General features: G+C 40.7%; 1 protein-coding gene across 9 annotated transcripts in view; it reads left to right on the top strand.

Moving 5' to 3' along the window:
* Window positions 1-705: 705 nt before the first annotated feature.
* Window positions 706-27,163, top strand: part of fgfr3 (fibroblast growth factor receptor 3) — a 56,238-nt gene continuing 29,780 nt past the window's right edge. For 3 of the 9 annotated variants that reach the window (XM_017690444.2, XM_017690443.2, XM_037538626.1), the window contains exons 1-4: window positions 707-1,223; window positions 6,141-6,400; window positions 18,322-18,612; window positions 22,973-23,038. In XM_017690444.2, the coding sequence (XP_017545933.1) occupies window positions 6,259-6,400; window positions 18,322-18,612; window positions 22,973-23,038 (499 nt within the window). In that variant the 5' untranslated portion in view covers window positions 707-1,223; window positions 6,141-6,258. Of the gene's footprint in view, window positions 1,224-6,140; window positions 6,401-18,321; window positions 18,613-22,972; window positions 23,039-27,163 lie in introns of all 9 variants that reach the window. The other 6 variants (XM_017690448.2, XM_017690447.2, XM_037538628.1 and 3 more) reach the window with 4 other exon arrangements.

The raw sequence follows: 27,163 nt of genomic DNA, 5'->3' as shown, positions 1-27,163 counted from the left end.
GGCTCACGTTATCCAGCTTGCTGAGAAATTGACTTTCTTTTAACAGAGTTTGTTTCCAGTCTGCTGTTATATCTAACACAGCAAGCAGTGTTTACACTCAGTAAAGAAACGCAGTGTTGGAGCGTTTGAACTGTTTAGCCGAGCCACACCGAACCAGCTGCAGCTCATATCAGACATCTATGAGGTGCTAACTCAATAATACACTTTAACAGCGTTATCTGAACACTCAATGTGTGCTCACTGGCCATCTGCAACCACGCAGCCCGGCTTTAATGAAGTCCAGATAGCTGACGCTCAAGCTTATTTTTGCGCTAGCTGTTGCTCAGAATAAAGCTTCGTTGGTGCATTCTTGTATGAAACATCTACCTGTGGTTGCTCTGTACTGGAGAGGCACACGCGGCTCCTGCGCCAGTCTGTGTTTTATCGGGTTTTTCTGCTAGCGGTTTGGGATCGCTGAGCACAGCTAATTTGACAGTGAGCGACCGCTGGAGGGAGAGAAGCTGATTGGACGATTGGGTTTTGGTGTGGGCGTGACCGGCGCTAAGCCCCACCCCACCCTCTCTCTCTCTCTCTCTCTCTCTCTCTCTCTCTCTCTCTCTCTGCCCTGAGCTCGTGAGGGGGCATCAGCAGCAGCAGCAGCAGCAGGCAGGCAGGCGAAGAAGGGACTGGGGCTGAAATCTGATCCCTCCTCTTTTTTACCCCCCTTTCTCTCACTCTCTAAACTGTTAGTGGCAGTCCGTGGCAGGCTTTCACACAGCGCCAGACGTGAGCGCGCGGAGGTCGGAGCTCTGCTTCTCTCACTCTTACCCCCCCGCCGCCTCTCTCTCTCTCTCTCTCACACACACACACACACACCTCCCGGCGGCGGAGCCCCCTGAGTTCAGGTCCCAGCAATGAGACATCTGGCTCGAACTTCTGGGCTTTTCTGACGTTGCCATTTACTTGGACGAGTTGGGCTGCTAGTAAATGAGGCTTTCTGTTCAGCACTAACAGCAGGCGAGCGCGCGCCAGCCAGGGCGAGGAACGAGGAGACTGGGCTCGCGAAGAACTCAACTTTGTTGGATTTGCTCCGTCTGGATGAACTGAAGCAGTGAGTGAGTGAACGGAGCCCGGTGGACTAACTTAATCTGTCTGAGCTCCACACAGCTGAGAGCGGTTGAACGATTTATGGTGTAATTTGTGTTACCTGCGGAAAGGATTACTGACAACTCGGGAGACTTTAGGTGATTATTATTATTATTATTATTATTATCATCATCATCGTTGTTGTACCTGCTGGTGCTGTTGGTATTGTTTATTGACTGCAAATATGTCAGTAGCAACCATGTGCCTTTTTGCCGTTTCCTTGTCGTAGCCGTAGACAGGTCTGTTGAGTTTTAGGCTGCGTCCAAAGTCGAACCCTGCCGCCCTGAAGAGTGTGCCTCCATTCGCAGAACGTGTATAAGAACAGTACGTTTATTCGAGTATGTATAGAATGTTGCAGTGTGTGGATTTGGACGCAGCCTCCTTCCGCCCCATTCAGTCAAAGCCAGAGCGACGGTTATCGCGGCTCTGACTCTATTAAGCAGACAGCACCTGAGCTCCTCCACTAAGGCTCTTGTTAAGCTGTTTAGATGTTCTGCGATGTTTTTAGCATAACAGAAAGAAAAACTAATCAGTCTTCGGTGTTGGAAGCTAAACGAGACACTATCCATCGTTTACTTTTGGGCTGTACGAAGCGTGTTAACAGGCTAATGAGTGGTAAACTAGGCTAATTCATTAGCTTAATTCTGCCTGCTGAACCACAGGCGCAGGTTCACAAAACCACAACAGACCTTTAGCCGCGAGGCGTCTGCAATTCCTGTGGCGAGTTGTTGTTGTGCGGCGTTTTCCTAAAATAGTTTCAAAAATAAGCGCCAAAAAGGGGGCTACTACACTACTGCATATTCCCTCAGAAGTCACCCGAGAAGGGCTGTGTATTTTTGGCCCGTGTAGTGTGGGTCCGTTTCTGCGCTACTGTATATAGGCGCTGGACATCTGAAACCAATTGTGCACATCAGAGTCAGTTAACGTCTCCCCAGGTGTTAACGGGGGGCTACCGGGGGTGATTAGGCACCACCACTAAAGTACCTCTCGTTCAGGACCGTGTCCCTCATGCTCAATGCAGGCTGCCTTAGCCAGCACTAGCCTTTTTTTATTTAATATACAGTGGTGGAATCTCCCCTGGAGCAGAGTGCGTTTATTTTAAACTTGCAGGCAAATATAATGATGCTGGTTTGACATAGATGCTAAAATAATGGCTCATATCTCCTGAAACATACAGTAGCAAAACAAATTAAGAGCAAGATTGCCCTGAAAGACCCCTGGAGCATTTTTCAGCACCTGGTTTATCCAGGTGTTGAGCTAAATTATGCCATTAGATTGGGAGTCTCAGCTGAATAGTCTGCAGTGAGGCTCAATCTAGAGTTTGACTTCGGGTGCAGCTTTCTCCATCCGACTCTTGACATTTCTTCCGTGTCCCTAAACAATTTTGACGTTTTGAAGAAGAAATCTGGGCAAAGGTGCCCTTCTTTCCAGGAGAAACAAGGATTTTTCGACTGGCCCCATTGACAAACTGTGGCAGCACTTAAAAAGAGCAGCCTCTTGATTGAGCCCAAGTCAAGCTCAGTGCGTCACTCAGAGGAGCTCAAACAGCGAAAGCTGTGCAGCACCAAACTCAGATCAATCCCATGTCATGCTCGTCCTGTTTTTAATCAGCAGCTCTTTGCGATTTCATTTTGTAAGGATAACAGGCTCAATAAAGGGCTCCGCCTGGTAGACCTGAAGAGCTGTCTTCTCCTGATGTGTCTCCTGAAGCCCTCCTGTGACCTGCTGAAAGGAATGGTTGTTTTTAGTGGCAAACAGCTGCTTTTCCACCTTATTAAAAAAAGAGCCTATTGTCATCTGTGTTGTTGTGGAGGAGTAGCTGTTAAGACTACATTTTGTCTTCAAGGGATTTTTTTAATATAGCTTGGTGAAAATGGGTTACAGCGTCTACACTACAGCACAGCACACAGGGAGATAGAGGAGAGACTGTGAAAGGATTTCCTTCAAACTGTAATAAAGACATCTCAGACTTTCAGCTTTTCCCCAGCGCTCTTGCAGTCTTGCGTTAAATGGCAGTCTTTTTTCAGGCTGGCTGATTTGGATTTTAGTTATTACAATTTACAGATTTTTTTTTGTAAAATGTGTCTAGCATGCTGCAGTAATCTCTCTCTCTCTTCCTCTCTCACTCTCTCACTCTCTCTCTCTCTCTCTCTCTCTCTCTCTCTCTCTCTCTCTCGCTGTCTCTCTCTCTTCATTTGATCTCTCTCGCTTAAAAACAAAAGTCTTAACCATCACTAGATATTTAGTACCCAGACTGGAGCAGTTAAAGTGTGTATACATATTTTAAGTGCCTCGGCCATTACCACAAAATAGTCACAGCTACATAGATGCACAAACATTTCTCTGTGCCAAGCAGCCTAGTGACTGAATCCAGCCTACAGCCTCTGCCTGCTTTAGCCTCAGTATGAGATGTTTTTCGTGGATATTTCCCTTTGATTCTTGTCCCAAATCAGAGACGCATGGAGAGAGAAACAGAAAAAGCTAAATGTGGTAACCAGCATGTTCATTTACAGGCCAAACTGGTAGGATTCATATTTCGCAGCAGCCCAAATCAATTTCTTTGTAAATCCCATGGATAAATATGGACTGTTCTGGTCAATTTGCACTGTTAACTGTTGATCAGTCATAATAGCCTGTCCTGCCCGCCACACTTGCTGTGTGTTTAGACTCCAGCATTAGCTATAAAGTACATGAAAGCACAGGCAGTGTGTTACTGAAAGGCTGTGCTGAAGACTGAATTCAGCCGCTGAGATTTAGCTCGGCCTTTTGACCTCTCACCGCGAACTACACAATTGCGGGGCTTTGTATGGGACCTTGTTTAAAGAAAGTAGTAGCAGTTTGTTATACAAGTGTATTGTCACTTCAGCCTGAAATGTACATGTGGTAAGAAGTGGTTTAACTGGTTTAAGTCAAGTCAAAATAAATTCTTTGATTAACCTCTTATACCCTAAGGGTCTGTATGTGGGCCAAAACTTCAGTTTCTCACTCATATAAACACATAACTAAGTTTCATAGAAGTGGAAAATTAGCCTTGAGATTATTAATTTAGAATGAGCAGTCCTAAAAAGGAATAATTGAATAATAAGTATAGAGTCTAGAGGGTTAAAGTAAAGCAAAGCAAAATAATACACAGTAGGGATGTATTGTATCTTATTGTATTGTAGTGTATCATATTGTATCTGTATTGTATTATATTTAGCTTGTGGTTAGTGTGTTAATATGGGGCTGACTTGAGATGCAAAAGCACAGCTTCGGTTTCAGATTTTTTTCCTTTTGTAATGCTGAATCTTTTAACAACTTGAAAATAGCAACATTAACATATTACTGTAAAGCACATTTTCAGCCATTTCTTCTTTTTGCTGCATTGAAAAATGTATCAAAGCAAATTCTGAATTTTGTATATCATTACACCCCAACAGATAACAGACCTAACAGTCCACTTTTGGTTCCCTGGGAAGGTTTTTAAAGGGCCCATGTCATGGAAAACCTCGTTTTTTAAATGAAACAGATTCTAATGTTTCAAATAGGGTATTCAAATGAGCACATCTGCCCATTAAAAAGTTCATTACTGAGTCAAGAGTGCTTCTTCTTTGGCACCACCCAAATATGCCTTTCTGGAACATATGTATTTAAGAGTGTAGATAAGTAGACAAATGTACAATATTGATCCCTGGGAGGAAATTTGAGATTCAGATGAATAAAATTCTTATTTTTAATCAAATCAAATCTCACAAACACTTCAAATCAGCTTCTTGCAAATCTTGTTCTGTTTTTCACAGTGTAGTGAGTTGTGAGTTTGGTGCTACGTCAGTTAGAGCTCCAATCAGTGTGTTACTGTAAGGTACCTCAGGAGCCACACACACACACGCACACAAACACACACATGCTCCAGAAATACACACTGAAGATAGACTCCACAAATACACCCTTCTCTCATACAAATAGACCTGATACACTATCACTCTACAGCGCTGAACACACTGCTTTTCTGCCCAGCCAGAGAAAACACACCATTACTTAACCCGCTACCCCTATGTGTGTGTGTGTTGGTGAGCAGAGACTCTCAGAGTTGGACCTCTTCTCAGTTTGTGCTGACCAAGATATGAGTCTCTGCTCATCAGGAGAAGGAAAAACAGCTCCGCGCCAGCCTCAGGAGGGTGTGTACATGTGTCTGTGTGTCTGAGTGTGTGTGTGTGTGTGTGTGTGTGTCATCTGTGGTTGTCCTACAAAAATTCCATCATTTAACGTGAATACAAACACTATGTGTGTGTCTGAAAGTGTTTGAGGCTGTTCTAAAATAACAGGAGTTAAAGTATAAGACAACAGAGCTCTTTAATACTCAAAGCAGAAAACCCACTGTGGGGTATAAAATCGTAGAGTGCATGTGTGCATTTTAGACCACTTTACATTCCTTTTATTGTGACTAATGTAAACTCTCTATGTGGCAAAGCACAATCTTGCACAGACAGACACACACACACACACACACAGAGGCCGCAGTGTGCGAGGGGAGCGTGTGTTTTCTTTAGAGAGATAAGTGTGTTTGTGTTAGCTCAGTCGAAAGACGTGTTTCAGAGCGGTAGGAGAGAGCAAGTGAAGGAGAACAAGAAGAAGAGAGAGAGAGAGAGAGAGAGAGAGAGAGAGAGAGAGAGAGAGAATGAAGCAGCTAAAAGGGAGAGTTTACAACAAATCCAGCAATATAAACTTGCATTAGACAAATACAACGAAACAATCCCGTTTTATTCAGTCCAGGCAATTATCACCCTGTTTCTCTCAGCACAGTGTACCTAAGCAATTTGCTGAAAGCATGTCAACATCAGCCCGCCAGAACAGCTAACAGTCACTAATAGCGTGTCCCATGAAGAATGACAGCAAACACTTCTTATCGTTTCAGCATGTTTGGAACATTTTAGAGTTTTCACCTCTTAAACTATGCGAGTGTTTGTTTCTCGTTCACTGAGACGTGCTTGTGTCTGATGAATATTAAATAGGCTCTCTCTGCTGCTGTGTTTCAGGTGGACAGTGGACCAGGCACACGTGTGTTGTGTGTGTGTGAGTGTGTGTGGCTTTACGCAGCGTGTGTGTGAGAGCGCGTGAGAGTGGGTGTTAGCACAATGCATGGGTGTGTAGAGGATGTGTGAGTGTGGTTGCCGTGGTGAGGACCCTGGGCCCCGCCCCCAGGCCGGGATGATCGCGCTCTGCCTCCTCCTGTACCTCTCCTCCATCATCCCTCCGTTCGTACTCAGTGCCCACCTGCCCTCAGCACAGCCCACAGGTCAGCAGTCTCTCTCTCTCTCTCTCTCTCTCTCTCTCTCTCTCTCTCTCTCTCCCTGTTTCTTTATAATTTATATGTTTAGAATTATACATTTCGTGTTTTATGTATTTATTTTTCTGCCAAATATTGCCTTTATATGTATGCATACGCACACACACACACACACACACACACACACACATTGCCCATCAAAAGTTTAGGGACACCTAGCTTTGATAGATAGGAAAAGGAAAAGATTTATTGGTATACTTTTGATAAGAATACATATCTAAGATATTAGTATGTAGCTATTTTGTGTTAACACACTCTTTAGAGGGTTTTTTGAAAAGTAACAGTGAAAGTGACAAAATTCAAATGAGGCTAAGGTGTGCCAAAACGTTTGATGTGCAGAGTGTTCAAAGTGTTATTTCAATCTTAGGCCATTTTCAAGTTCCTCCTATATGAGTTACTAAGTTATTGACAAGATAAAAACATTGTAAATAAATGCTTTCGTCTTTAATGTAAGAGTTTGCCATTTATAATAGGAATTTTGTCAACTAAGAAAATACATTCTGGAGTAGAGTGTAAGTGGTGTGTGAGTGTGTGGGAGTGGATGAAGAGCAGTGCCAGCAGTCTAGGCACTTTCAGTGAGAGCTTGTAGCTGTTATTGTGTAAGCACAGTCTGAGCTGGTGATTTATTACACAATCCAGAGGCTGATGGATTGGGCGCTGCAGAGCGGATTACATGACAGATAGGGACGTGAATGTGTGTATATGTGAGTGTTGTGCTCATGTCATGGCTACAGTCAGGGCATGTAATGCATTTTTGCTTTACAATGAATAATATTCACCCACTGAATTGTTCAGATAACATTGTTTGATGCTTAAGTTGCTCATTACAGTTATCATTCCCAAATCAGGAGCTTTTTACACTAACTGGCTTTTGGGCTTATGCATTGACAAACAGGGATGCGCTGATATGGGAATTCTGGGCCAACGTTGGGTATTTATTGTGTACAGGTCTGCCATGCTGATACGTAAACAGTTGTAAAAAAATTAAGTGGACCTAAATCCACACACACACACACACACACACACACATATATATGTGTGTGTGTGTGTGTGTGTGTATATATATATATATATATATATATATATATATATATATATATATATAGCCGATGAATTCTCATTTTTTGACATAATTTGAAAATGCATGTTGCCCTTTATGTTGTGTAAATTTCGAAACAATGAATTGACACAAAGAAACGGCCAAAAACCACATGGAAAAAATCTGGTTTCATTAGGTTACATTAAAACTAAAGGAGGTTTTCTCTTCTCCTGTAAAGTTCTCATTTAGGAGATACAAGATGTTGTTCTGACAACAGCGAGATCTATATCCAATCGAATCTAAACATTTGCCCAATGTTAATTTTTGATATGATATGATTCCGATATCATTGTGCCTCCTTATTAAAATGGGTAAACTACTTATAGGCTTACTTCTCCTCTATCCGTCCGGAGCTGTTGGTTCTAGGGTTCACCAGGACTATTTCCTATCTGCCTCTTTGTGAAATCCTCATTTGTGGATTTAATTAAGACAGAGGTTGCTGAAATTTGTTTGCTGAAGACTCTTTTGTTGGATGAATTCCACTCTCTGTCTTTGAGGCCTTTCCGTATATTTCGGCCAATAAAAATTCAAATGTGAGTGGAGTGTCATACTTTGCTGGCGCAACTCAAAGGTGCACTCCTGTGTGTGTGTGCGTGTGTTCACGGTTGTATGTGGTTAGTTGGGGTGTGTTCCCCTCATTAATGCTCTTTGAAATCTCGCTGCAGGTCAGCCAATGAATTATGGATGAACACAGTGACTCTCCCTCTCTGAGCATAATCTACAGCCACCTGTTCACATACACACACACACACACACACACAGATATACATTGAGTGAGTGATAGACGTGAGAGAGTTGAAGGTTGTTGGAGAACATTTTGCAGCCTGTTGATTAGGTTGTTAATGTTGCAGTCAGGTGGGATGATGGGAATTTGAGTTTAAATCACTGTTTTGAAAGAAAATTTAGGTCATGGTTCCAAGAAATGGAACAGAGGTTTCTGTGTTTTTTTTCCTCATATATAGTTGTTAGTGTGTGTGTGTGTTTGTATGCATGTGTGTGTGTGTGTGTGTGTGTGTGTGTGTGTGTGTGTGTGTGTGTGTGTGTGTGTGTGTGTGTGTGTGTGTGTGTGTGTGTGTTTGTTCATTTGTTTTTGTACATTTTCAGGACCAACAGAGTGTTCCTGAGTTTGTAGGAAAGTGAAAAACAGGGGAACCTACAATGTCAGTGCCCACAAAACAATCTTGACTTTGTAGAAAATCAAGTGAAAAACAAAGGAAACCACAAGAGGGAACTTAAAAACTGCACAATTTTTAAACTGAATGGGCTAATCCTGATGTTAAGCTGGGGTGTTGAGTTAGACTTAGAAAATTTGTATTACTTAGAGAGGTAGGCGATATGGCAAAAATATCATATTGTGATACTTCAAGAATTTTCTCAGTACATGATAGGTCATACTATTTCTTTTTTCAGATATCTGCTCAGTTGGAACAGAGAAAAAAGAAGCATTTTAAAAAACACTATCAAAAATTTTTATTCAATATTTGCCATTGTGGTGGACAAAATCCAGTTAAACAAGACCAATTTTGCTCTCTTTGTAATGAAACTTGCACTTGGTTAGAGTACTGACGATGTCCACAGTATGTTCAGAAGAGCCTAGTGTATTGTATTGTGAGAAAATGAATCATGATAACAATACATATTGTCAAATTGTCCAGCCCTGCTTATAGGTAATTACATAATATAACATGTAAGATGCATACACTACTGTTCAGAAGTTTGAAATCATATACGGCCAATCGGGTTACAGAAAAATATATAAAACAATTCTAATATGATAGTCCTGTTCTACTTTATATATTTCAAAGAATTAGCAGGATGCTAGAAAGCTGTGATTAAAAATGAAGAGATGCTAGGTGTGTCCAGAATGATGAACGGAGCTGCAGATGATTGTAAAATGACTGAGAAAGCTGTAAAACATCAGTAAGGAGGTTTTAATAAAAATTCATATCCAGACATCACAAAGTGAAGAGCAAATCTCAAGAAAGACATCTGAGTGAATGTCAAAATATTGGATAAATCAGTAACACTCTATTTGGAATGGCCCTTTGTAGATGATCAGTAAATGCTTAACAGATTATAGTAACACATGAACAGCATATCAGTGGAGTAGCAGTAGAGAAGCATCTGAATACACTGACATAATATCTTGATGTGCTGTTGATGCATTCCTTACATTAAGTAGATTTATGTATGTTTTGTGTGTACAGTACATGTATGACCAAATATCCTGATGTTATCAGCAACAAACGCATGTATCAGACTTTTGCTTTGTGTCTGGCTGATTGCAATGTCTCTTGAGGGAAAGTTGTCTCTGTTCTTTTGATAAGAAGCAGCTTATCAGTCTGCTCTATAAACCATACTGGCCTTTCTTATGCGTAAAAAGTGTTTGTTGTGTTTTTTAAGAGCCATGTGTGTGTGCTGGGTGTATGCGAAAGAGTGTATGGGTGTGTGTGTTCTTGATTTCCCTCAGCTCTCTTATATTGCTGCTGGCAGTCGTGAACAGATGGCCCGTTATGTGCTGTAAGAAATCCAACACACACACGCACATACCCCTCCTTAGCCACCCATGAATCGACCCCGCCATCCCCCACCGCACCCCACACACACACACACAGCGGTACACAGTGATACTGATGGTGCTGAAGAGCAGGGGCACTGTTTTATCGGCAGAGTGGTCAGGAGACATACATGCTCACTCTCTTCCTGTGATGATTGTGAGATGATTGTGCGGTTCTGCTGCTCTGTGACCTCATATGTTTCGATCTCTGACTTGATAGAACGCTTCAGTAAGTTAGTCAGTGCATTAATAATGCATTATAGAGGTGTAACGAGGCTTGTAGTACACAGTAACAGATCCTATTGTGCTCATTAGGGCCGGACTCTGTTTGAGGAGATGCTCTCAGATGCTGAAGCAGTAACACAGTGTCTGAAAATCTGGGCGGCCTAACAACAGCAAAAAAGTCATCATTCAGTGTTGGTTGCTACTTTTTATGTCCATACACCACTTTCCTCACACACTCCTGGATATCCTCTGTCTGGAACTTTCACTCAGAAGAATAAACTCTTAATGCATGGAATGATGTAAAGTTCCTCTTGAGTGCTTAACTCTATAATGTGTTTATGTTGTGAAGCTTTAACGTTTCCAGTGCTAAATGTGTCCTTGTATTATGTTGAATTGTCCCGTGTTGGTGTGGGTAGGTGGTGGCATTGCTTGTCCTTTCTTTTAATAAAAAATTGTAAAAATCAATGACAAGGAGGGGTGGGGGCAGGAGGAAGATAGAGAGAAAGAGAATGAGTGTGCATGTATGTGTGTATTTGTGAGTGTGTGTGGGTATCTCAGTGTAGTAAGTGTGTGTGTGTGTGTGTGTGTGTGTGTGTGTGTGTGTGTGTGTGTGTGCATGTATGTTTCAGTGTATGTGTGTGTGTCAGAGCAGCTGTTGCCAGTTGTTTGTGTGTGTCAGAGTCTGTAGGGAAGGGAAGAAGGGGATTAGGAGTGTTCCTGCTTGGAGAGACCCCCCCTCACTTCTCTCTCTCTCTCTCTCTCTCTCTCTCTCTCTCTTTCTCTCTCTCACTCTCTCTCTCGCTCTCTCTCTCTTTCTAATTTGAAGGAAAAAGAAGAGCTACTACACAGAAATCAGCTAACCTGCTGAAATTCTGTGTGACTCTGCTCCATATACCGTCATTGGTTTTCTTCTCTTACTCCATTTCTGTACCCCCCATCATTCCTTCCAATTTGTCTAGTTTGACCATTTAACCCCAGGCAATCGCCTGTCAAATAGTGAACATTCAAGGTGTTGAATCTACTGGACAAAATGGGAGTTTTAACATAAAAAGGTTAGTGTCAGGGCTGCCTTAAAATGTTAAGTGTGAATAAGAGGTTCATAGGGCAAAAAACAGATTTTTGCTCTGTTAGCTTGCTTTTCAAAATTTCATCAACTCAATGTGTTAAGGCAGCCCAAACACTAACTTTTTTAAGTTAAAGCAAAATATTGTGTTTCATCTTTTTGACTAGTCTCTCTCTTTTTTTTCCTTATTCTTTCTTCTGGAGATGAAAAAAGCAGCAGAAAGGGCCTGAGGGAGTGACATGACAACTCTGTTATGGGTGCTGCCTCGTTTCTCTGTATTGCAGTGCTGGAGTGTTGTGTACTACTAGAGCTCTTAACAGCAGAGCAGTGAGAGAGAGAGAGAGAGAGAGAGAGAGTGTATATGTGTGTGTGTGTGTGTGTGTGTTTGTGTGTGTGTGTGTGTGTGTGTGTGTGTGTGTGTGTGTGTGTGTGTGTGTGTGTGTGTGTGTGTGCAGCCATGTGCAGGTCCTTTCGGTTGGATGCACACTCCCTGGGGTCAGGAGGTGAAAGGGCAAGGTGTCAACTCTGCCTAGTGTCCACGTCCACTCACATGCAAATGACCAACTACTGATCTATTGATCCTGCTCTAATAAGCAATGTCTTACTCTGCAGTACTGACAATATCCTCAGAGAATAAGCCTTTCATCACTGTCATAAGAAACCCTTGTAACCCTTTTTGTTGTTGTTGTTTTTTGTTTTGTTTCACACCATTTGAAAATGTCAGTTTCCTTTTATGTTGTGCAACCATTTCACGTTGAAAGGACCTGTATAAATTTTGAAAAGCAGATCTTTCAGATTACTTTGTCATTGTTTTTCGACTCCAATCCTGGGGACTCACTGCAGTGCACACTTTCAGGTGTTTTCTACCTCAGTACACCTGACATTCAAGTTACATTAAGACAAGTTTCATTGTTTTTCCCTTCTTCTGTAAAGTTTTACTTTCTGAGTTTGTTTTTTATTGTTGATTTATGTAATTCATACCGGATCATTTGAAAGAATTAAGTATTGCACACATCTCACATTTGAATGAAGGGGTAAAGTGTCAACTGAAAGCAATGTGTAGTAGTGCAGATGTTAGCTATGCCACTGGGATTTAAGGTTGATTCCCTGCTGTGTCGTCAAGGGAACATCAATAATGTAATATAAATCCAGTTTTTTACTACTCTTTGAGTAGTATAATCCATCAAGGTCTAGAGCTGCTTAACTTTAATTGCATAGTTGGATATTTAATAAATTTAATTTACATGTGTTTATTCTGTACCAAACAGGTTCATGTCCGCACATTTTTCTGTTTTGAATTGACAAAAATGTGTCGAAAATGTAACATTGTAGTGCTTTTTCTTCCACAAAGCACAATAGCTAAACTTTCTGTTGAACTCAAATTGTAATAAATTGTCATCTTTTCCTTATATAGTTTTAAAAGTGCTTGCTTGTGAGTTTCAGGAAGATTGAGCAAGACTGGAGGGTGTTATCCCAAACCTGAGAATTAACTCTGCTAATTTGTCTATGAAAAAAACACTGTGCTGTGTTCAACATATGAGCACGTTTAGTGTGGTTTTGAGAGTTTATACCATACAGTTTATGAGGGCTTGAAAGTAGGCCATTTTGTCTGTGGAATGACAATTAAGACAGCCTAGTCCTTGTTTATGTGTGTTTGTGTGACAGAGAGAGAGAGAGAGTTTTAAGTGGAAAGACAAGTTGGGTATGTTTGTGTGTATGAGAGCGAGGGAGAGAAAGACAGAAAAGACAGTGAATTTCTTAGCTCAGAGACAAGGTGTGGGTGTATTTTAAAGGTTTTGGTGAGGCGGAGGGGACTGTGAGGTTGAATGCTGTAGCTTCCGTTACTAATTAGTGCAGTGAGGCGGGATTGTGTGTGAGAAGGCCTTTGGATGCTGCAACCCCGTCTTAGACTTTCCTCGGGGGGTGTGCGGCGCTACACACTCTCTCTCGCACACACGCCTCAACAGGGCAGAAGAAAAGAGGCAACAAGCCGAAAAGCTCTCCCCTCCCACCTCCCATTCACTCTGAACCCTGATCACTCTTCCCTCTCTCTTATTCTCCACTGGAGCCTTTTCACAGCAGCCACACACACTCAGGACCTTATCCACAGGTGTTTACATCCGCCATCTGAGAGCACACACAAACTCTCACGCTGACAAATGATGTGTTTATTACCGTCACACTTTTTGTAGCTACTTCAACACGTTTTGTGTTGTGTCATGTTAAATATGCGTTAAAGGTGACACAAAGTGTGTTGGCTTTGGTTGGACACGCAGACAAAATACAAACAACATTGTGCGTCATTTTTAACACATCAGTTTTAATACAGTCAGCAAACAAGCATATGCACATTTATGTAACTCTTAGCCAAAAAACAGCAGCTGAATGAAAAGAGAGGAGCAAGTAAGACAATAACTCTCTGTGTGTTTGTTTTCATACATGTTTAAGACAAAAAATTTCAAACTTTATAGGAAGATCAGAGAAGAAAGGGCTGCAGTGTCAGGATTACCAAAGCACAAGATCCATTTATTTGGCACATAATATTGTTATAATATGTATTCATATATTCAGACATAATTTGGAAATGCCTGTTGTCCTTTACTTTGTGTGTAAATTTCATGATGAATGGACCAAAAGAAATGGCCAGTAATGACTTGGAGGGAAAAAAGTGGTTCCATTGACTTACATTAAAAATAATGTATGTTTTTTGCTTTTCCTGTAAGCTTACCATTTTGGAGATATGTAAGGACCCATGTCCTGACATTGTACAAAAAACAAACCTGTGTGTGTGTGTGTGTGTGTGTGTGTGTGTGTGTGTGTGTGTGTGTGTGTGTGTGTGTGTGTGTGTGTTTTATGTTCTATGCACTTTGAAGGTCGTATGACAGTGGGGGTCGACAGCTAATGTGATTATGCCAAATGGCTGATGACAGCAGGAAACAGGAGCAAAAGAACAGAATAGTTATGTGTGTGTGTGTGTGTAACAGTAGTAACAAAGACTAGTATAAAGATTTTCAGAAATTTCAAGCAATTGTTGAATTACGATGGAATTTGATTTTTCTGTTGAGTTACACACACACAAACACATAACACATTCAAACACGTAAACATGCAAAGAAGACATACATACATAAACACACACACGCATACAGAGTCTAACGGACACACAAATGCCCCATTTACCTGTATGTTTTATTTGTAGTAAAGCTGCAGAAACAGTTTTACTGACTTTGCTGTCTTACACAGAGCAGCTGACTCTGAATCACTGTTCCAATCTCACTGTTTGCCATGCATAGCACAATAACATTTCATCGTTCACTGATCAAAGAAACACTGTCCTGAGAGCGCGTGTGTTTATGCACTGGACCCAAGGCAGTGGAGGTAGGCTTGTGTGAAGACTTCATGAATGGTTGAAACATGGCTGAGCTACAGCCCCCGCGAGGTTCCTATATCAGCACTGTAAAAACACACGACACACACTGGCCCCATTCTCCTCTATACACACCTCTCCACAGACTACTCACAGGAGTCATTTATGATATTTATTTATTATCCTCCTCCACACATTAGGGGGATTTTCACTCCCCAGACATGCAGACACACACACACACACAACTGCACGTTCTTTCAATAAATGATGTACCAAAGGCTTACTATTACAAGTATTCAAGTACGTGCTAATACACAGGTATACAAGGACATACTAATATTTTTACCTTTTTATTAATGGATAAATGACCTTGTGAGTAGCACTGGGTAATATTATCTTAAATACAACACTATAAATCATTACTTAGTCAAACTTAATTAACCCCCAAATTTTCTTAAGGACTTCTACAGTCGTATGCAAAAAGTTTGAACACTCACAGACCAATGATATGTTTTGTGATTTTAAAGAAGTTAACACAATCTCTACAGATGTCACACTTCTGTATGTATTGGAAAAAAATCTAAAATGTTACATTTCTTTTTCACAGCCCACATTGTATGTTTTTTTTTGTCCAGTATGTGAAATCCAGCAAACAAACAGTAACTGTGTAATAAATGAGCAGAAATGTGTTGTCTATAGAGGATCTTTCATTATTTATCAATGATTATGTTTACATGCACTTGAAAACCTCAGCTGCAGAAAATCAGATTTTGTCAGTAATCCGATCAATGTGTTTATATGCACTTGAGTAATCAAATAATGTGAAAACACCAGGTCTACATGAGTTGAGCAGTGATTAGATTTCTGCTTTGTAACAGGCCAATAAACTCATTAAAAGGATGTGAAAGGATTTTTTAAACATTTCGCCACTTTGAAAATATGAACATATATCATCTAGAAAATGAAAAACATTTAAATTCTTCATTTCGTTGAGAATAAAGTTGGTTTCAGCATCCAAAAGTGTTTTGCCCCATCTTGCTCCAACACTGTTTATTTCCGAATCCGCACCTTTGCGGACCGAGAAATCCGAAAGAAATCAGAGTAAGAGATTACATGCACAGAGAAATCTGATTACTGCGCTAAAATCCAGCTCTCTTTATCGGATTTAGATTTATTTAATCTGATTTCTAAATCAGATTTCTAGATTGGAGAATGGTGTTTACATGACCACATATTTCACACACTGTGCTACAATAAGTCTAAACAAGACTAATTATGTTCTCTTTGTAAAGAAGTATGCAGTTGATCAGTGTTCTTTAAGTGTTTATGATATCCACAATGTGTTCAAAAAATGTACATAAATGTAAAAGAATGTATGACAATAAAGATAAATATCATTATATTGCCCATCTTAATCAAGAAGTAGTGTAGGACAATGAAGTCAGTTTGCATTGCAGTCCATGTAGATACTGAATAAACCCTAATTATAATCCCTAGGACATAACAAAGCTGTGAGTTTAAGGGGTTAAAACCATCCACGGTGGGAAAAATATTATAATCAATAAAATGCAGGATTCCTTCTGCACGATTTAGCTCTTATCTGTTTGATTACACAGTGAGGCAATTACACACAGTGAATTCCCCACGCATGTGTACATGGATGCGTGTGTGTAAGTGTGTGTAGGCATGTGTGTGTGTGTGTGTGTGTGTGTGTGTGTGTGTGTGTGTGTGTGTGTGTGTGTGTGTGTGTGTGTGTGTGTGTGTGAGCTGTGCCCTGGTGATCTATAATTCATACGTCTGATTCTGTATTCCGCTCAAGCCGGGTCTCGTCTGAGTCTCGTCTGCAAGCGATCTGCTCTACTCTTCCACCTCACACTCGCAGGCAAAAAGATACTTCTTTATTGCAGACGCAGCTCTTTGGTGACAAGATGAATAGAAGTGATGTCACTCAGTCACAGAGGGAGAGACTAAGAACTACAGTGTTAGAGAGAGAGAGAGAGAGAGAGAGAGAGAGAGAGAGAGAGAGAAGGAGGGGGGGCAGCTGGCAAGAGAGTGTGAGATGAAGGAAAATCTCAGTCAGGCTAAATTTTCATTTGCCGTCGGTGCCTCCATCTCCGGCTCTGCAGGGTCTCTGTGCTGATCAGTGGGGTGGCGGGTAAACATGTTTGTCTGTTTATTTTTCCCACTATGCATTTGTGTGTTTAGGCCCGACTGTGGAATGACCGTTTGAAGCTTTGATTCCTTCTCAGACACACCTACTGCACTAATGCTCAAAAAAGCAGCAGACATTACTGCAGGACGTTCACAGTCTTGAACAGGAATACATATTAGGGATGCAGATTTTCTTATTTTAGTTATTATTTAACCATTATTAGTTGAGGATTATCTGTTATCTGGAAAGCCTATAATCAAGGATGATTGCAGGCCCACAGTCCAGCCCCCTAGGGGCTGCTTATCGAAACATGACTGAAGTTAAGTCACTTTCCAAATATAAACACCACTGGCAAATATTTTACTGACATTTAATGATGTAACATTACCAGTATTATGATTCATAGTATTATGAGTTCATTTTAGGTTAATGTTAGGTTAGCAGCACCATTATTTCACGACAGAATAATAATAATAATTATAATAATACTAGCAATTAATTGGCCTTGAACTTAAAAGGAGAATAACATTACAGTGCAAATGTAATCCCTAACCCTAACCCTAACCCTAAACTGCATCAATGTTAGCTAGTTAGACAGAGCCATAGATGTAAAAAGACTGGGTTGAGTGTCACCACACGTTTCTTCTTCATGTACCATTTCAAATATAAAGACATCTGCAGAGTTTTGTAATTGCGACTTTATGACATATATAGTCCTGACAGAGGACTAATAACTAATGCCCAAAAGGATGTTAAAAGCCTGGTCTTGATAAAATGAAAGAAGCTGAAATCTATAACATATTCCTGATTAAATGACCAAAAACATAAATCACATTTTCTCTCAGATGTTTAAAATATATTTGTAGTTAAACAATTCGCTTTCATCAGCAATTCATCATCATCCTAGTAAAAGCTGTATCTAAAGCTCTGGCACTGGCCTGCTTGCAGTGAAGATGGGACCACATCAACTTAAATGTAACTTTGTTTGGTACTCTCTAACATTAGTTTGTCTCACATGTAGGTAAATACTTATAAATACTGAGTTGTAAATACTGAGCTGTAAATACTGAGTTCAATGAGCAAAATTTTCATATCAGAACTTAGCAATAGTATTAGTACCTTGCCCTTTTTTGTATTTTATCTTTTATATTATTTTCTTGTTCTCTTGCTAATATGTCTTATTTTCTATGAATGTGTTATTTGTTGTTACATGTTATTCATGTGTGCACTTTCTAAGATAAATTCCTCATATTTTATGTGCTCTTCATGACAAGGAGGCTTTTACATTTGAAATTTAAATAATGTTTTAAATAAGGTGGTTTATTAGGTATACTTATTCGTAATTTTTTCGGTGTGTACTGTCACAAGGGTGAATTTTAAAGGCCTCTCTCTCTCTCACTCTTTCAGACTGGCCATCGAGTGAGGCGGAGGCAGAGGCAGAAGTGGAGGCGGAGGTGTTTTTGGAGGACTATGTTGCAGGTGTGGGGGACACTCTGGATCTCTCCTGCACGCCACATGACTTCCTGATGCCCATCGTCTGGCAGAAGGATGGCGGAACTGTGTTGCCTAGCAACCGTACACGACTGGGCCAGAAGATGCTGCGCATCATCAACGTGTCATACGAGGACTCGGGCGTCTACTCCTGCAGACACGCTCACAGCAACACACTGCTTAGCAACTACACTGTCAGAATCACCGGTCAGTGCACGCTTCATCTTGTCCTTCTCTCTCTCTCTCTCTCTCTCTCTCTCTCTCCCTATTTCTCTCACTTTCCCACTGTATCTTTCTCTGTCTCTCTTACACTCTCTTTTGTCTCACCCCTTTCCCCCTCTGTCTCTCTCTCACTCTCACTCTCGCTCTCTCTCTCTCTCTCTCTCTCTCTCTCTCTCTCTCTCTCTCTCTCTCTCTCTCTCTCTCCGTCTCTCACCCCTGCTGTCTTAAATTGGAGCTTGATGATTGCTATTTTCTCACAATGGAGCCGTGTAGCTCGTGTTTAGGCTTGTAAAGCACTGATAGATATGCATGTGTGTGTGTGTGGCTGGCAGCCAATCAGAATTCCTGTCCCACTGCTCTTATGAAATAATGCTGTCAGATATACCTACAGGTAATGATGTGTTGCGACACTGTGAAACAAAAAGCACAAAACACTCGCACTCCATGCAGAGTAAACTCTCAAAGAGGCGTGGCAGACAGTGTTTTAGTCCGTTACATCTTAAATGCTCATTTCAGAGAGAGAGAGGGAGAGTAAGAAGAAGAGGAGCTGAAGAGTGGGCTGTTGTTTCATATTTTCAGCAGGAGTAGACATTGCGTTTTGCATACCACATTTCACATTTTGCCAAATTTTAATAAAAATGTTTGGTCGGATACAAACTAATTACAGCAAATCATCGCATGACACTAGGGGCCAGATAGGCAGCGAGGGCTACTACAGTCACCCCCACAGCAAAATTCTTTTTAATGCAAGTTTTAATAAACATTGTCAGAGGGGCTGTTTTTTGGTACTGGAGCCTGTTTGTTAATTATAAATACAATGCATATATGACAAATATGTTTCTATATATTTATATTCTCAACTCTTGTGTGGTATTCATGTTTTTGTTACTCAGTGGTCTGGTGGACCCACCATATATTTCATTGTTAAACCAATAAGCAGTAAATAAAAATACCAGATGATATTTAAAATATTACAAGTGGTCAGCATAGGGTTCTCCTTTAGCAGCTGTAGCCAGTCAGCAGCCTGTCTGTGTTGTCCACCTTCACACACACACACACACACACACACACACACACACACACACACACACACACACACTAACAGCAGGTCATGTAGGAGGAGAACAGAGTGAAGGGACACAGCACCTCCACACTTTTATTCCTTGTGGGTTTACCAACACCCCACGTGTAATATAAATATGTAGGGGGCGAACAGTGTGAAGTCACTGAAAATGTATTATTTTATATGTTCTTCGCAGAAAATAAGCAAAGGCCAATGAATCTGAGGTTGAATTAATAATAAACCACATAATTTTTCTTCTGGTAAACATTAAACATGGGTCCCACAGACCTGAACACCACACAAGGGTTAACTTTGGCTACAGCATTAATTGGCTTGGTGACCTGAGTGGCCAGGGCAAATTTTTATATTTGTCCACCCCGATTTTCAGCAATCAACATTTCATTCATTTCCTGTTCTAAAGAGAGCAAATGGTACAGTACAGTTATCTTTGTACATTAGACCCTCAGACACGCACATGGCACACCCACCAACCACACACACCCTCGCATACACACGCACACATGCAGAGGGGGTAAAACACGTTTATACTCTGAGGACAAAATATAATTAACTCAAAGAAAATAAACTCACTCTCACTCCAATTATGGAATGCTCAGATCTGTATGGGTGTGTGCTGTGTGTGTGTGTGTGTGTGTGTGTGTGTGTGTGTGTGTGTGTGTGTGTGTGTGTGGGTGTGTGTGTGTGTGTGTGTGTGTGTGTGTGTGTGTGTAAATGGTAGCATGGGTTAGACGGAGGTCCTGTAAACTCAGAAACTGAGGGACACCAGCTGAGTCGCTCATTGACAACTAATTAGAAAGCAATTGTCTGGAATCACCTCATCATTTAAACCAGATGGAGAGAGAGAGAGAGAGAGAGAGAGAGAGAGAGAAAGAAAAGAGAGTTTTTCTTTCTTTCGCACATGTGTTTGGCATTACTCCAAGTCCAGTCAGCCCCTCTCTGCAGCCTTCCGTCAGTAGAGGGAGAGAGAGAGGGGGGAAAATCAGCTACAAATTCTGCACCAATTACCATACATCGATAAAATGTCCACAAGACAGCAATATCCTGTTCCAGCCACTTAAACACATGCCTCTACTGCCAATAATACAAAAACACACACTCCAGTATTCAACAGAACACTCAAACAGCACAGAACAAAGACACCGGCAGCACAAATACACACTCTGAGTTCCTTAGAAGGAGGCCAAAGACTGTGAAACATCTCATCATCAGTAAAACAGTACAAACAAACACACACCTCGTCACACAACAGAGACTCAGACTACACACATAACCAGACTCTTTGATAACATTTTTGTATACACAGAAATGTAATGTAGCCCAGTATACACTAGGGCTGCCTGTTTAATCATATGTATATCAATATCACAGTGAGTTTCTGTGATGAGCACATTGTTAGGGCCTGATATGATAGAACATTTCAAAATACAGTAGACATATACAGCACCTGAGTGATGTAATTAAACTGTGTTTACATGCACTCAATGATCATAATCAGATTTCTGCAGTTATCCGATTATTCAAATGGTCATGTAAACACCATACTCCAATCTGGAAATCTGATTAAGATATCCAATAAAGAGAGCTGGATTTTAGCTCAGTAATCTGATTTCTCAGTGTATGTAAACTCTTACTCAGATTTCTTTCGGATTTCTCAGTCAGCACATGTGCGGAACAGACTGCTGTACCGGAAACAAGCGAGCAGCATTGCTGCAAGATGGCAGCAAAACACTGAAACCAAGTACATTCTTGATGAAATGAAGGATTTAAATACTCATTTTCTAGATGATGTATGTTAATATTTTCAGGTGAACTGTTGCCATGGCATGAAGTTTGAGTTTTACATTATGTTTAACGTTTCTGTGAGTTTATTGGCTGGTTGCAAGGCACAAATCTGATTACTGCCTTACTTGGAGTTTCCAATTATCTGATTCCTCAAGTGCATGTAAACATGTTGATTGGATTAATGAAAAAAAAAAAAGATTTTCTGCAATTATAAGATTATTAACTGCATGCAAATGCACTCATTGGTGGTAATGTAGGGCAAGAAGCTATATCTACTATTACAGCAGACGTGTGCTCTTCTGACTCTGGAGTGTAAAGCAAATTACTTAACCACTGTGCTGTAAAGCCTGGTACAACTTGCTCACGTGCATAAAACCTGCTGTCTTGAACTAATATGAAAATTAGGGATGCATCGATTTTTTAGACAGAGTGTGTATTATTCAGAACTCATCAATACTGACTCTGGCATCTGGGCAGCCTACTTAGAATTAAGTAGTTGTTAGTGTAAATGAGTGCAGTGTACCTTAATATTGATTCATTAAAATCTTGCTGATTTTAAATGACAGAGTAAAGGGACACAGCACCTCCACACTTATATGCCCCATGGGTTCATCCCAACACCACATATAATATACATATAATATAAATGTGAAGGGGTGAACAGTGTGAAGTCATTGAAAATGTGTTACTTTATATGTTCTTCACAGAAAATGAGCAAAGGCCTAGGAATCTGGGGGTGAAATAATAATAAATCATCATTTTTTTCTTTTTGGTAAACATTGAAACTGGGTACCACAGACCTGAACCCCACACAAGGCTTAAGCTGTGTAAGGTCTGAGTGGCTTTAGCCTTCCCCCAGCCTCAGAGGAAGACAGGGTGTTTAGTGAGAGCTAAAGTCAGGTTGGGGTTAGAGTCGAGTGATTAGTTGTGAAACCCTGTGTGTGTAAAGTGTGTGTGTGTGCTGAGCCGCTACCTGTGTGAACGACTGTTGAACTGCAAGAATAATCTCTTTTTTTTCAGGGTCATGTTATTTTTTCCTCCCTCTGAATGAGTTCATTTAGAACTACCATACGGGAGGAGTCTCTCAGTCTGTGTGTGTGAGAGAGAGAGGGGTTGTGTAATAATACAGCTGTTGTCAGAAATCTCATGGACGTTTTACTTACAGAGTGCCTACTAACATCTGCCAGCCATTAACCACTGTGTGTGTGTGTGTGTGTGTGTGTGTGTGTGTGTGTGTGTGTGTGTGTGTGTGTGTGTGTGTGTGTGTTTGTTTGTGTTTTTGGGGGGTGGTGGGGGGGGGGGTCATTGTCAAAAGTTGTATTTCTGTGTGTGCAATAATTGCTTTTGATTTGTTATCAGTTCACTTTCTCCTTTCAGTGGATTATGAACAGATTCATTGTTGTGTGAGAAAAACCACTGTGCTGTGAGGTAACATAATCTCTCTATTTCTCTCTCTCTCTCTCTCTCTCTCTCTCTCAGATTCTCTCTCATCTGGTGACGATGAAGACTACGATGAAGAGCCAGATGATGCAGGTAATGGAAATGGTGTGTTCCCTCATTTCATCCTTTCATTTTAAATTCTTCTTTTGGAATTAGATGTTTCATTCCATTTTTCTGTATTTTAATAAGCTCATTCTGGGCCTGTCATTCATGATTTCAGCTTGCATTTCATTTCATCATCTACTCTCCTATGGAACCGAAAAACAGAGGCTTGCCAGCAATACTGTGTGTGTGTGTGTGTGTGTGTGTGTGTGTGTGTGTGTGTGTGTGTGTGTGTGTGTGTGTGTGTGTGTGTGTGTGAACTAGGGCAGAGAGAGAGATCATTGGTGTTTTGCTGACAGCTCCTGTGGCTCTATGGACAGAGGGGATAGGTGGTAGAGGAAGCAGAAAGAAAGATCTAATGTGATTCTAGCTGAGCCTGCTTAGCTTTACACACTATTTCAAGTGAAAATTTAAAACAGACAGAAAGTTGACAGTCAGGGTTGCTGTGTGTGCATATTTGTTTCTGTATATTATCTGGACAGAATGTTGTTACTATGCAGAAAACTGCAGTCCATTTTACACGAGACACCAAGATGCGTCATGCGGCGACAATGCACACAAGAAGTGCTAAAGTATACTTTGCATCTACTTTTGCACACTAACTAGTGACTTGCTAGTGAAAAATCACTCTCTATTTCATCAACACAATGCTTGAGAGTCATTTAGTGGTGTAGGCTTTCTGAGCATGCCTTGTCACTTGAGGTCTGAAGTCAGCATTAGAAAAACAGGCCTAACCCACCTGTCCAACACCAACAAAATTCTCCTTTCTGACAACTTTTTTAAAACGCATTTTTTTACAAAAGCTATTTCGTATTTTAAACTGAAAGGCTTAAAACATTTTTGTCACTCTCACATCAAAACTTACCAATAGGCCTTTACATTGTGTGAACATTTTGTGATGAATGTTCCAACAGGAAAGGTTCACAGTGATATAGAATATAATCTCTTTACATGAAAATACAGTAATTAAGAATGTTTTTCCTTGTCTTGTAATTATAAATAGTTACCAACTCAGAGTTATTGGTATCTTTCTATAATCTTAGATGGTTTTGTTTTGCTGACAACATTATATATCATTTATGGGCATGTGTATGACTGCATGTCCTGATATGGTATAAGAATGTATTCATGTGTGTTAAGTAGATTCAGACCAAAGGTGATGGAGGAAGAGTTGTGTGAGCTCATTTTTGACATAATGCGTAATGTTGAACTGAGAAATCCATCTGCCGTTAAACAATTAAGCATTGTGTGTGTGTGTGTGTGTGTGCACTGCCTGTGGCTGCTGGGTAGGGGAGTAGGTGGGGGGGATTAGGAGAAAACTTAAAACCCCTTTAGAGTTTAATGACCAGTAATCCACCTCTAATGAGAGAGAGAGAGAGCCATCATGTGAAAGTTCATCTTTTTTGTGGATTTAGAACATGTGAGTAGTCTGATGACATCACTCTGTTATACATCAGGCCTCTGTGTGCACAGAGAGCTCCATTCTGTGCTGAAAAGAAAGGAAGAGGTGCTCTTAGTCCTCCATAGAAACTTGCTATGCTCAAACAAGACTACCACCAGCTGCATTTCAGAAACTGAGCACATGATACATATCATGGTTTGCGATGATGTCACTAAGGCTGGAGTTTTACATGACCCATGGTGTAAATCTCTGCACTGTGTAATAGATGTGTTATGTTAACTTAAAAAGCAAGAAACCTGGCTGCTGAAAATTATGAGCTCATTAAACATCAAATAGAGAGTTAATAGAACAAGAACTGTTTTGCATTCTGTTAAATTTATTATTTGAAGTTAATAAAGTTCTAAGGCAGCTTTGGAACTGAAAAACTGTACTTTACATGTGTGACCTCACAGTGATATGATTCAGTTGCAGTTATTTAGGAAACAATTCAATCAGTTGTGAAATATTAAATGTCATCACAGTTTGAGTTGGTACGATTGAGTATTATTTAATATATGTAGTTACAAAGAAACAACACACTGACTACAGAGGAACTGCAATACAGACAATACAGACATAAAAATACAGGCTTTTTGAGGGGCACTTTTGTCAAAATGTCTTCATTTTGGCCAAAAAAGATACTTTGTTGAAAATAATTATAATCAATGAATGCATATGGTCAATACTCCATTGCGGAAAAGAAAATGACTTTTCAAAACAAAATGATGTTCCTTTGGCCAAAACAATGGTGTGTTTTGAGTTCATACAGCACAGTGGGCTGCTTGATGAACTGAACTCTTAATCAATGATTGGTCCACTGCACAAAGTGGGCCTCTAACGGTCTAGCGACATATACTGAGTTTTCTTCTAAATGTACTTACAACAGTGGCTTGGTGGTGGTTCAGTTTTGGTGTGTTCATTTGAAGCATTCTGCCAACACTGTCCAGCAGTGTTTAAGGCAGCTCTGTATAGTTGTGCTCTGCTTATTTTGGCAGGGTTGCGGTCGTCCACTCAAAGCTCTGATTGTCCTTAGTGAGTTCTACAAGAGTGTCGGAGAGGTCAAAATACCACACACACACACACACACACACACACACACACACACAGACGGCTGAGCCATTCTTGGCCTCCTGCTTAACATGCTCTACTGACCAGCAGCAAATCATCTGAGACTTTCACAGAAGTGTAATGTGCCAGTACTGCATGTGTTTGTTTGTTTGTGTGTGTGTGCGTGCGTTCGTGAGAGTGTGTGTGTGCCGGACCCCTGCACTCATTATGCCAGAGGAAATTCCAGCATGCAGATCACCCTTCACACTCTGATCTCTGATACCAGCATTCTAACAGCCAGAGACAGAGAACAGAGGGAAGGAAAAATAATTAATGATGGGTTTAAATCTGCATTTTCACTGTATCTGTCAGAAATTTTCCAGTTTATTTTCAATAAAAAGCAATTTCCAGGGAAAAAAAAATGTCATTTTGGCTTAGAATCATTTGCATGCTGTGGCTACTTTCTGCCCACTTTCTCTCTTTAAGTCCCTAAATTGGGCTCAGGCATGCATGTTTCTCTATTTGTGAGTCTATTATATATGTGTGTGCATTTGTGTGAAATGGCTTCACAGGCTTAATCTGGTCTGGAGTGAATTATTGAGATGAGATGAAGGCCTGTCCTGTTTCCTTACTTGGCCGGATCATCCTGATGTCTGCCGTAGAGCACCCACTTTAGATTGTGTCCATTCACTCGTCCTGCACACCACTGCTGTGTTTGCTGTGATTAAGTGTGTGGCAAAGCAGCTGCTGACAGCTGCAGTAGTTTTAGAGAGCTGAAAACAGGCCTGGGATTAGAACTACACACATAAAAAGAATAGGGCCAACAATGTGGCAAATATATAACATCAGAATACTTTTGAATAGCGATTCAATGTGATACAGTGGTATCTGGACTCAATACATGTTTCAATACAGCACAAATATGGAGTGTGTGAAATTATGGCTCATATTAGTACACTCTAGCCATATGCAAATATGTTAGCCACGATGCAACGATACAATATAATGCACTGCCATACAGTACAATACAACACAATATTGTACCCGTCAGTGCTCAGGGCTTCCGTGTCGTCTTCGCCCCACCTCTCGCTGCTCTCGCTGGTGCACAGGACTAGTCACCATCCTCACGCCACCTCTCATGGCTTTCATCACACCATGTGGCATAGTTCTCATTGGTGCAGTGGTATTGAATCATTACAGCTCTACTTTGATATAATACATTTGCACAATATGTGTATTTAGGGTAAGTAGAAATGATGTTTAGTTTTTCTGATGTTTGTGAAAACTCAATTTGTCATTTTATGATATAGACAATACATCAGAGAAGTAAAAATACTGACAGTACCCATAATGTATCTAGATAAGCCTATTTAAATGAGGATAACTCATTTTATTGCCCACCCCTAGGCAATGAGACATTTCCTACAGATTACAATAGACTCACACATAGAGAAACACACACACACACACACATGCATACATACTATTATTAAGTTACATGAGCAGCTTTTAGGCTGGGAATGTTTTTCCCTCTCCTATGAAGTTGTCATTTCAGACCTTCAAGTTATTCTTCAGGTTATCAGTACTTCCTTTCTTCACAGCACCCCAACAATGCGTGCATTCATAAAACTTCAGCACAG

Source organism: Pygocentrus nattereri, chromosome 5, assembly GCF_015220715.1.
Source record: "Pygocentrus nattereri isolate fPygNat1 chromosome 5, fPygNat1.pri, whole genome shotgun sequence".
Classification (NCBI taxonomy): Eukaryota; Metazoa; Chordata; class Actinopteri; order Characiformes; family Serrasalmidae; genus Pygocentrus; species Pygocentrus nattereri.
The sequence above is the reverse complement of the archived record's forward strand: the minus strand, read 5'-3'. Positions and strand labels throughout refer to the sequence as shown.